Source organism: Rhodnius prolixus, unplaced genomic scaffold, assembly GCF_049639745.1.
Source record: "Rhodnius prolixus isolate KJV_2025 unplaced genomic scaffold, Rpr scaffold_8, whole genome shotgun sequence".
NCBI classification, from domain to species: Eukaryota; Metazoa; Arthropoda; class Insecta; order Hemiptera; family Reduviidae; genus Rhodnius; species Rhodnius prolixus.
In genome coordinates this window covers 13,772,225-13,783,738 of record NW_027411593.1, presented here as the reverse complement: position 1 = coordinate 13,783,738, position 11,514 = coordinate 13,772,225, and the positions used below count along the sequence as shown (strand labels likewise).

At 31.8% G+C, this 11,514-nt stretch overlaps 1 protein-coding gene across 5 annotated transcripts; it reads right to left on the bottom strand.

Annotated features, from left to right (window-relative positions):
- Window positions 1-352: 352 nt before the first annotated feature.
- Scamp (secretory carrier membrane protein) lies at window positions 353-10,336 on the bottom strand. Of its 5 annotated transcripts, none has more exons than XM_074121824.1 (11): window positions 10,122-10,335; window positions 9,511-9,615; window positions 7,819-7,962; window positions 7,439-7,450; window positions 4,564-4,642; window positions 4,356-4,487; window positions 3,578-3,734; window positions 3,385-3,486; window positions 3,163-3,289; window positions 2,607-2,774; window positions 353-1,156 (listed from the first exon to the last, which is right to left on the bottom strand). In XM_074121824.1, exons 1-10 carry the CDS (start codon window positions 10,176-10,178, stop codon window positions 2,607-2,609), a joined length of 1,083 nt encoding a protein of 360 aa, XP_073977925.1. In that variant the 5' UTR covers window positions 10,179-10,335; the 3' UTR covers window positions 353-1,156. The 5 variants fall into 5 exon arrangements, with proteins under 5 accessions (XP_073977925.1, XP_073977923.1, XP_073977927.1 ...); XM_074121822.1 differs by having other exon boundaries at window positions 2,614-2,774; XM_074121826.1 differs by lacking the exon at window positions 9,511-9,615 and having other exon boundaries at window positions 2,614-2,774; window positions 10,122-10,336.
- Between the last annotated feature and the right edge of the window lie 1,178 nt (window positions 10,337-11,514).

Below are 11,514 nucleotides of genomic sequence, written 5' to 3'. Positions count from 1 at the left end.
AAAAAAGATCTCACAATGCCAGAGATGTCAGTTAATTGGTCACACGAAAACTTCCTGCACCCACTTATATCCTTGTGATGTGCGAGTCGGAAACGTAAGTGAAGACGAAATCTTAATGCCAAACTCATTAACCTACCTCTGGTTATGTATAAAAGTACGAAACCGGTCAAGGACGTTGGATAAAATGAAAGACCAGCACTGCAGACACTACTACATTTTTAAATATTTAATATTTACAACGTTTCCAGGTCTACTTAATAAAGGTGAATAAGTAATAAAAATAACAAGCTGTGGTCGAAACAGGAGTATATAGCAAGTGTATAATGGTGGAAATACAAAAAATAAAAAAAAATTAGACTAAGTTTTTATTGAAAGTTTAAACATTTTGCTCGTTCTTGATTAATCATTAGTGCTTAATAAATCTATAACATACATACAATAAAAGGATGTGACGCAACAAGACAACTTCAATAATAACGTGATTGAAACATTTTTCTTTTCATTTTAAACAAAAACAACAAATTGGAGGCTGGTCGGTTTGAAAATTGGGGGAAAAAAATTACGATTTTTAAAAATTGAATCAATAAACTTAAGGTTTTCAATAAAATTTACAATATTTATAAATCAACTGACTTTAAAAGCTTCTTTAAAAAAAAAGCAAACAAAAAATAAATGATGTACAATAATAATATGTATATATATAAAACAGCCAGAAAAAATATAATTAAAAACAACAGTACAAAAAAGAATCAGCCTTATTTATAAATTATAAATACAACTAGATATGACAATTTCTATACTTATTTTCTGTTTTCTTTCAATAACTACAAGTTTACGAAAATTCAAGTACAATTATTAGTTCACAAAATCAATGATTATTCGTATCATATTATTTGCGCATTATATATTTAATAATGCATTTTTGAAACAAATTAAAAAACAGACATATACAATTTTTATATATATCGTACAATAGGTATATATATGTATGTATTAATGGAATGAAAGCTGGCCATTATTTACATAACACTTGTTTGTTTTTAGAAAACTCTCAGCGCATGAATACAAATTACCTAAAATGACTGAATTGGAACGTTTTCTCTTTTACACTCTGTCTCTCTTTCCAATCAATCCTATTTAAGGAAAGGCTCCGGTTCTGAAAAGAAGAAATGAAACCAAGTTTAACATACTTGATTATTAAACAAAAATACTTTACAAACTACAATAAAAGTCAATCCAAATTCCCTAAAATTTGAAAAAACGTTTCAGTTCATGCAGTCATGCATTTGAGTGTGTGTTAAAGAAAAAACATTTTAAAGATGAAGTAACATAATTTTGAGAGAAGGTACTAAATAATAATAATCAAAAATAATTTAATACTAACTGTTCAACCTGTTAGTAAGTAAACTTGGTATGTATCACAGGAGGCAAAAGGAATAACCCATCGCACAACATTGCTTTCAATAAAAAACCTGTGGTTCGAAAACATGAGTGATAACCTGTGCGAATGATCTGAGGTTATGCAGGTGGAGATTAAAGTTATGAAGAAATTGTTTTGACTTGCGAGGGCGCAAGGCATCTAAGATCGGTTCTCCAGAAATTTCGAAAATGTTCAGAAATAGTTGCCAATAAAAAATCAAATGCGATGCGATGGTGATTCTTGCATCGAATGGAGGAAATTGAGAGTTCTAGAGCATGTTCAGAGTGGTCATATGACGTTTATAACAAAAAATTGTCGAGAAAAATCGAAGTACATCACACTCGCACACTTAGTGTTGTAGTATTGATAGTTTACAAAAACAGCCAAACATTATATAGTATATAATCTTATGGTCAAAATATGATTAGTCCCTTTGGCATTATCAACAGAAGCACGTAGCAAAAGATCCAATAAGGATGCAAGCTATGATGGATACAACCTGAGAATTGTATCGGCAAGGCATGCAACGGCCGACAGAAACAAGAGCTTACCACACAATTGGCCATCTTTTGCACAAGTGTATTTTAATCACTGGAGACTATCAATTGAGAGGAGGAAAGCGAAACAGCGAGCTCAAAGTCCTTTACAGAGAATGCACTATTGCTTGGCCGCATATAAACGCTCGCCCAGCACAGCCTAATTTCATACGTATAGTGGGCAGGCTAAGACTGAGATGAGATGATGGTGAAGCAGAGAGTTCACTAGACTGGAAACTGGAAGACCAGGGAGGGTGCAAGGAGGAATGGTAATCCTTGCTCTTAAAACTTACGGTAAAACAAAACAGAAAAGTAAGCTAAAAACGCAAAAATATTTGACCCACATTGGAAGAATGAAATTATGGTAATTTTGTCTATTGCATTTCAATTCGTGTTCAGTTGACTTCAAATAGATTCATTGCTAACCCAGATTAACATAATACATGCAACGATCAAGCATTATTGTAATTTTAAATATATCTATACATATTATACAAATTTAATTATAAAAATTTACTAAACAATTATTTTAATAGTTGTATAGTATCACTTAGAAGACAAAATGCAATTAGAAGAAATTGAAGATTTAAGTTAGTATTAATTTACAACAAAGTAAAGAGAGAAAGGGAAAAAAGCCCATGGATTAGTACCTAGTACCTAGAGGGTGGAGTCCTGGCTGCTTGAAACTGCGCTTGAACTGCAGCGGTCGCTGCAGTGCTTGCCGCATCTCTTACATGTTCATTCTTCAGAAATTCAGTAGTAAATTCCGCCTGTGCTTTAGCCATGCTTGCTCCGGTACTTCGGTAAATTCGGTGAATCTAAAACCAATTTTACTTAAGATTAATGACAGAATCTGCTAAGAAAATAATAAGTAAAAGAAATCAGTTATAACCCCAAAATTCAATTATTGGCTGGAAATTACTGAATTACTAATGATGGATGGTCAGTGATAACTTAATTTACTTTTAATAAAAGTGGGTTAAAAATACCAAAGAATACAATTTTAAAAAAGGGAAATACTCTTTTTTAGTACTTCCTTCACCTTCAATTACCGAAATGTACAATAACTGAATTTTAATATAAACTTTAAATGCTACTGACAAGCCCACATTGCTTCATTTGTAAGGTTGCAATAAGAATATGGCAGTCTATGCAATTTCCAAAAAAGTGCAAATGAAAATTTAACATTTATTATTTCTAACGTACCTTTGTAATTAATAAGAGATCCAATACAGCAGCAATACAATATCCACAAGCAATTGACAATATGATTAGACCAGTAATAATGCCAGAAACTGACGAATCAAAACATTTTAAAGCTATTATGACACCACTAAAAAAAAAAATTATATACATATTTATATTTATATGCGTGTATAATTATAGGAATTGTCTAGATTTTGTTTTGAAAAATACAGCAATAGTTACCATGTTCCTCCACCTGGTACCCCGATCGCTTGGATAACAGTTACAACGAATTGAAAAAAGAATATAAAAAAGAATACCATGAAGTTGAAAGAACTATCATTTCTGTAACATTAAATAAAATATGGTACGAATAAAATATAATGGACAACATAACATCTGGTTGTACATTAAAATAGAGTAATCTACAACTAACCTGAACGCTTTATAACCGGGGCGGTACCAACAGAGAAATGAGAAAGGTGTGAAAAGTAAAGCGTACAGAATGGAGACACCTAACATTCCAAAATTACCATAAACTGCAGCTAACAGGACTGCTCCAAAAACATTTGCTAGCATTAATAGCGTGTGAACTGTAATGAATAGCAGTTATTAAACAAATAACTTTTAAAAATAATTAATATGAACTATTACTTCATAAAAGAAAACTAATGAAACTTTTATAGAAAAATTAAATTAACGATATAATTGCAAACGATATAATATTTCTTCATCAGTTTTAGAGATAAAACTGTGGACCCAGATTTACTAACAATCAACGTTTGATATATTATAAAATCAAATATTATCATCCTGTTCTACAAGACCCTGTGACCAGAGAAGCTTATTGTCTACCTCTTCCTCGTATAAGGACCAAACTCGTACCCACTGTCTTTGTACAAGAGAGAAAAAAAAACAAAAAATGGAATCATCAAACTGGTTTATTCGTTTAAAACATTAAGACGCTTCTAATATTGGCCGAATTCCGCAGAACGATATAGCTTCAACATATACAAAAACGACTCTAACGATTCTCTTTGAATTTTGTGACCTATTTAACTGGCTAAATGCTCATAACTTTTATCTGAAACTTTGCTGAGTTTTTAGGAGGTGCGGTCTAGCCACTTCTTCAGACTAAAATCTGGCATAAACAAAATATTTTCTCTTCTAACCTTAGAGAAATTAAATTAGTTAAAATATACATATTTACTTACATATCCATAAATAATAGAGGTGTCTCACTACTGACTGAAAATCTATTGGTATTTCAATGTTTATATCTTGGTAAAAACATGGCTCTAATCCACAACAATTTTCTGGTAAAGGAGGCCAATTATTTCTTCGTACTATAAAGAAAATGTTTTATGAAAAATTACAAACAATATCGGGAAAATATGGTTTCAGAAATAAATTTTACATTACCATTGTAAGAAGCGTTTCTTAATTCATCTTCTCTTCTTTGCAATTCGGCAGCTTTTCGTTCCAACTCCTCTTGCCTCCTCTGAAAAAAAATGCAAAGTTAGTTAACTGTTAAAATTAAAAAAATAAACTTGTTACACAGAATAGTAGTGGGAACAAAAATAAAACTTACTGTTTCATTTTAATAGTATGAGTTGTAACATAAAAGCGACATTGTAATTTCTAGGTAAATGAAACACAAAAATATCTACACTAAAGGCACAAGTAAACAGCAATGTGTGGTAATATTAAAGTTCGAAGAATCAGTGTGTTTGTGCAATGCAGGTTTTTTTTTTTACAAAATAAAGTAATCGCATTTAAAGGAACAGCATTTCTCCTAGCTCTCAGATTATTATTCGCTGTACACATGCTTAATTTAATAAAACATATAATGCAGGAAAGACTAAAACAAATTAAAAAGAACTATTTGCTAGTTTCTAAAATGGCTAAAGGTTTTTAACTACAAAATGTATCTGGCGTACAACCACTGATAGAGGAACTAGAATAAATAATTGACTACAGTTGATTGCAAACTACCTTAAGAAATGAAATGAAATTAATCGGAGCCAAAAAGAATTAATAATAACTGAAAACAAAAATTGGGTTTTTTCTTTATGAAAAATTTCGTTAGAAGATAATATTCCTATTTACTATGGTAACGATTGTGTGTGTACCCTCTACGGTTTTGATGTTCACTTTAGTTAGAAGTAGCGTTAACGATTCCCTAAAATCCCGCCAAAATAACAAATAAAAAACAATTTTTCTTGGGCCAATAAAAAATTCATATTTAGAATGCTTTTCACATTTTGTAGATTTTTTTTTTTTTTTTGCTAGAATTCGGGTTAAATTGAGAGTAGTACAACGTCTTCAATGAGTAATTTTTTTTTTTTGCTAGAATTCGGGTTAAATTGAGAGTAGTACAACGTCTTCAATGAGTAATTTTTTTTTTGCTAGAATTCGGGTTAAATTGAGAGTAGTACAACGTCTTCAATGAGTAATTTTTTTTTTTGCTAGAATTCGGGTTAAATTGAGAGTAGTACAACGTCTTCAATGAGTAATTTTTTTTTTTTTGCTAGAATTCGGGTTAAATTGAGAGTAGTACAACGTCTTCAATGAGTAATTTTTTTTTTTGCTAGAATTCGGGTTAAATTGAGAGTAGTACAACGTCTTCAATGAGTAATTTTTTTTTTGCGTTTTATTTGTGCTTCAATCAGCGCGTTAGCGCTATAAGTAACAGTGATAACAGAGTAACATTGAATAACAGAAGTATACGAGTGGAGAAGTTACCCAGTGGTAACACTCCCAAATACGATATTACATGGTTAGTCACTCTCTTCACTGGAGAGTAGATCACGAGGCCACTGTCTTTTAAGGCGTCTTGTCGGGTTGTCAGGATAGTTCTAGAAGAAAAATTTTTAGCTAGAGGATTTATATGAGATTGCAGGTTGAAGTGGAGTTTTCTGTATCTTGTTTTAGCAACTTATATGACAAAAGGAACGTTAAGGTCAGTGTGTATAGTCAGGTTGGAGACATAAAAAGGAGCGTGTACAATAGTTCGAAGTATTTTAGATTGTAGAGATTGAATCCTTTGGAGATTGGAGCGTTTGGTTGAAACCCATAGCTCTATTCCATACGCCCAGATGGGTTTCAAAATACATAGAAGTATAAATTAGTCTTTTGTTGTCCAGAGAGAGTTTTGATCTGTCGTCTGTCTTTTAAGTAGTCGATAGCGTCTGTTCGGTTCTGTTCTTTTAAGTCTAGTGCGGGGGTTCAATGAGTAATAAAAGTAGAAATTGTTACTGACACTTAAGTATTTATTGATCACATCAAATCGTATGATCAGTCTATTGCATTAAAATCAGCATTTAAAATAACATAAATCTCACGATAAAACATATCAATTACATATATTGAAGTTATTGTGTAAGAGAAAGACATGATTGTTTAACCCCAGATTTTTAGTTAACCAACGACTACAAAACATATATTTCCGAACACAACTCAATTTTGAAAATTGACAAGTTATAATACGCCATTTTATAAAGTCATGAGACTTTAAAGTAAAAAAATTACTCTCGTAAAGTGGATGCTGAACTGAAGATGAGTGAAACAGTAATTTCAATTAAATTTCATAACCTAGGAAATTTAATAATAAATACTAGAATCGGAAGCAAAAGAAAGAAAGAAACAAAATTATCGGAGTAACAGTTGAAATAAATTAATTAAAAATAATTTATCTAATGTTGTTTGGCCATGACACAAAATTTAATTATTTTAACGAAACAAAAACAAAAAAAAAGGCTTTTCATATGTATATAAAATATTTTAATAAATAAATGTACCTTGAATTTAAAAACACAAAAATTAAGGAGGAACTTTTTATTAAACAATGTGAAGTTACTCAAATGAAAAAATGTATGTTTTCCAAATGCATACCTACTTACATGCAGTATACTTCTTTCTAGCTGCCATTTTAAATTTTATTAAAAAAATTATGTATATACATTTAGGTCCTCAGTTTTGATCAATTTTTATTTAATAATTTGAATTTTATGTTAATAGTAATTTGAAATAGGTTGTTGAATATTCGAAACAAAACAGAAAAGGGTGTGAATGCTACAAGAAAATACTCCTATGTGCACAGGCTATGTTCCTACAATACGTTTTAGTGATTACATAAACACAATTTAATCACATATTATGAGTGTTTGGGTATAAATTCTTGATTTATTATATTTAACATTCAATTAACAGCAAGAATATAATAAATTTTTTAAAAAATAGTAAATTTCCTACTATTTGCTACTTCGTTAAATGAAAAACTGCCAATTATACTTACATTTAATGCTGCCTGAATTGATTGCATGCGTGTATATATAAAATCATTAGTTACATCAATAATGTAACACGAGCAGCAATGAATTTTACATAACTCTGAATCGTAATACTCGAATTTCTTGCCTTGCCTTAAGATTGTTTTAAACACAATTATAAGATAAATGAGAGGTATAACTGTGCTCTAACGAAAGAATTGTACCAGCCTAAGTTTTCACCCAATTATTTTACGGAATAAAACTATAGATATTATTCATTGAGACCAAAAACAAACTTCACATGGTAAAAAACAAAAGTAGTGGAAAATCGAGAAGTATGAGTTAATAATAAAATATTAACAAGTGTAAACCAAAAATATAAAATTATTCGTAACGGCTCACCCACCTGAAAATCTGCGGCTGTCATATTACTTGGTTGCTGGGCATTTCTGTTATATGTTGGTGCAGCTGGTTCCTCTTGAGTAGCTGTCATAACTGCGGGCTGAGTTTGGCGGGCATTGTACTCGGCTGGCTGGGCATTAGTGCGAGTCTAGAAATGGTAACAAAAATACCTAATTAAATCTCGTCAATTACTTACATTTGACATTTCAAACAAATAAATAAAAAAATGTTAAGGAATATTATTATATTTCAAATAGTCAACATCCAGATCGAAAATCATTCGATCTCTTGAATGCAACATAAGAATTCATAACGAAATGGTTCACTATTATCAGAGCAATTCTGATAATTCAACTAAATCAATCAAAATCAATAAAAATAAAACAATTTTATCTAATCAATAATTTGGTCCCTGGTTCTAAGCTTTTTGGCGATTCCAATTTTTAAATGGAAGGCTAGCCGTACTTCCACTTTTTTGCAGCTTTTTGTAAAGCTTTGGCGTTGTTGTGGAGTTCTGGTAGACCAGTGTGTCTCTTCTACCAGCTTTATTTTATATAACCCCGTTTTCTTTTAATTCTTAATTTTTCTTTCCTCATCCCGCTATAGTATAATCCCAGCCTGAGCAGTGTTTGTGTACGCAGGTTACGAGCTAACATCTTCCGGTATAGGGGCAAGGTCAGGTTCTAGGTAAGTGGGATCTCGTATGCATAGGCTTGGCTCAGCCCTTGGTAGACCCGCGTAGCAAGGTCTGCATTATGCGGTTTCCTCTTCCGCCGCCTTGCTTCGGCATTGATTGTTTCATTCATTGTCTCTGAGTTTCTTCGCGCAAGGTAGAAGAATTAGGTTGGCGAATTACCCTTAACGTCATTTCCGTTTTAACAAATAGACCATTGATGTTCAGTACAGGCGCTGGTTTGTACATTTAGGTCCTTCAGGTTGGAATTAGATGGAGACATGCCAGCTTGATTATGGCAGTTGTTCATCTGCCTTTTAAGGGGCTGCCATTGTAATGGCTACTTACTTAGTTTGATAGAATAACTGATATTAAGTTCTTAAATTGAAACCCGATAGTTGGACCTTGAAACAGTCTTTACCGTTATTAAATTAATACTAATCCGATTCCTTGAGGTTGTATGAGTTTCTGTTTAGCGAAGATCGTGACTTCATAGGTTTTAACTTGCGTCGAAATAAACTTAAAACTGAATAGAGAATGTTATATCGGAAGCAACTGATCACCAGCTCGTGAAGATTGACCTTCGAATTAGCATTAGTCAATTTTCTACCTTTGGTTGGTTGGGTTGGTGTCGGTGACTTTGTTTACATAACGAAAAAGGCATGAATAAAATAATTTGGTTTATAGTTGAATTGGCGTAAATAATAACAAAATAACTTTGACTGCGTTATGTTAGATTACATTTTAAACATCCCGTACCCAAATATAACAATTACTCTAATTTAGCAGTTTCACGTTAAGCAAGCCTAACAAATACGAAATGCTTTATTTCCAATATCCATATAGAAATAACAATGAATATATAGGACGGTATTTCCCATTTTCAAGACACTTGTAAATACTCCCAATTAAGGCACATGCAAATAAGCTCAAGCTTAAGATAGAAACAGTTAAAAAAAGAATTTCTGGTCTTTACGATATGAATAATGTAACAGATGTAAAGGCTTTTTAAAGAAAACATACAGCACTAGGTGTGGGTTGAGATGGCTGATCAGCAAATGGATTAAATTCTTCCAGACCACGTTGGACACTACTGGTTTGTTTCGTAACTTGCTGCACTGCAGGATCCTGAACAAATTGCAGTACTTATATTAGTATGCAAAAGCAATTCCTTCACAAGTTATAGTGCAAATATACAATAACATTACTCATCATTGTAACCTTATTAGATTCATATTCACTAAGACATGTTAAACCATTACTTATATTCCTGCATACAATCCTTTATATTCGTATTACACTAGTACATTTGTTTCCTTACCCTTCAAAAAAAAATTATTTCATATCTTTAACCTATATTAGGATAATTTAGACTAATTTAACATCTACCTAGACGAATTATTTTGGTAAACAATGTCATGCGTAAGAAATGAATGATTACTGTTCGTCTTACAACTATTTAATAAATAATCGTAAACTGACACATTCAAGAAATGAAAAATCAATATCATATTGGTTAGTTCAATTTACACAGATAATAACCACTCCTTATAAACATACAGATTTGATTTTGCAATAGCAAACTGTTCAGTCTTAAAATATTCATGCCAACATATAGATAGCACAATACATACCGCAAAGGGATTATCAACTGTAGGGGGTCCAAATGGATTATCATCAAAACCAGACATATTTACCGTGTAAAATAAAAATAAAATAACGTTACAACTATTTAAATTTTTATATTTTCGCACATTTGCTGTGAAAATCGAATTTTATCCATCAGCTAATGACACTTTAAAATGAAAATGACGTAAGATAGAAAGGTAATATGAGGTTTTCCTAGATAGCAAAAAATCTAATTTCAGTAATAGCAATATTTTCTGATAAATATAAGATTGTACTCCTGATATTCACATCTTATTTTTTGTATCCTACTCTAAAAACTGCATTGAGGAAAATTATTGAATCAGTAAAAAAGTATGACTCAGTTCAAAAAGGCTCAAGGCGCGGGAAGGGCAGGATTCTAAATTTAGTTTAAAAATTACATTTGAAGTAAATTTAGGATTTCGCTTGAATGGTGTCTTCATTCATTGTATTATTTATTAACAAACGTTTTCTTTCAACAAGAAAAATTTAGCCAATGGTCTTCAGAAATGGGAATAATTATTGGGAGTTCAAAGTAACATTCTTTTTTAGGTATCTTTGAGAGAATTGCTGATTCCATTTCTTAAATGAAGTGATTACACTTTGATGTGTTTGGCTGTCTACATGTCAACTTTGTATTCCAATCATAAATTAAATAGTTCACGGATTCATTTATTTTATAAGCCTTTTCGTTTAAGTTCTTAATCATTTGGACGTGGGTAGCTCAAAAGTTCTGTTTGATTATTTAAACTTTTGCTTACCATTCACAAATACCTTTCTGCAATATGACAAAATTTGGGCTGTTCAGAAGAAAAACCTGCTGTTTACTTCTGTCTACAAATGCTTCATTCTATTCTGCAAAAACACACTTTCTCTAGCTGGAACACTTCGTTCTTCACCTGCTTTAATACCTAGATGAAGAAAGAGGCGAAATAAGGTCCTCTTTTCGGATCCCCCGGGAAGTTACTCTTTGTCAGAAACGATGTAGCAGTAAGGTATTTGTCTACCTGAGATGGAGGTCAAGTCCTAATCATTATTTGTAGTACAACAAATTATTATTTGCGGTAAATTTGGACTAGTTTCATAAATCCAAGTAGACGGTGATTAGATCATTCTAAAGTACTCATTCATCAGGACTCAGCCACAGTTATCGAACAATTTTTCACTTTTTCCTCACCCAGCTTACAGCCCGGACAAGAACCTCTACAGATTACCACTTGCTCAGTTCTTCACCACACTTTCTGCAGCTCAACAATTTAACGAGCTGAAATCGGACGATTTTTCACAATGTTGAGAAATTGTGGTCATTTATTTAGCTCAATAAATGAGAAATATGATTCTCTTGAGCGGTAAGATTAAAAACGCACAGATTATTCTACC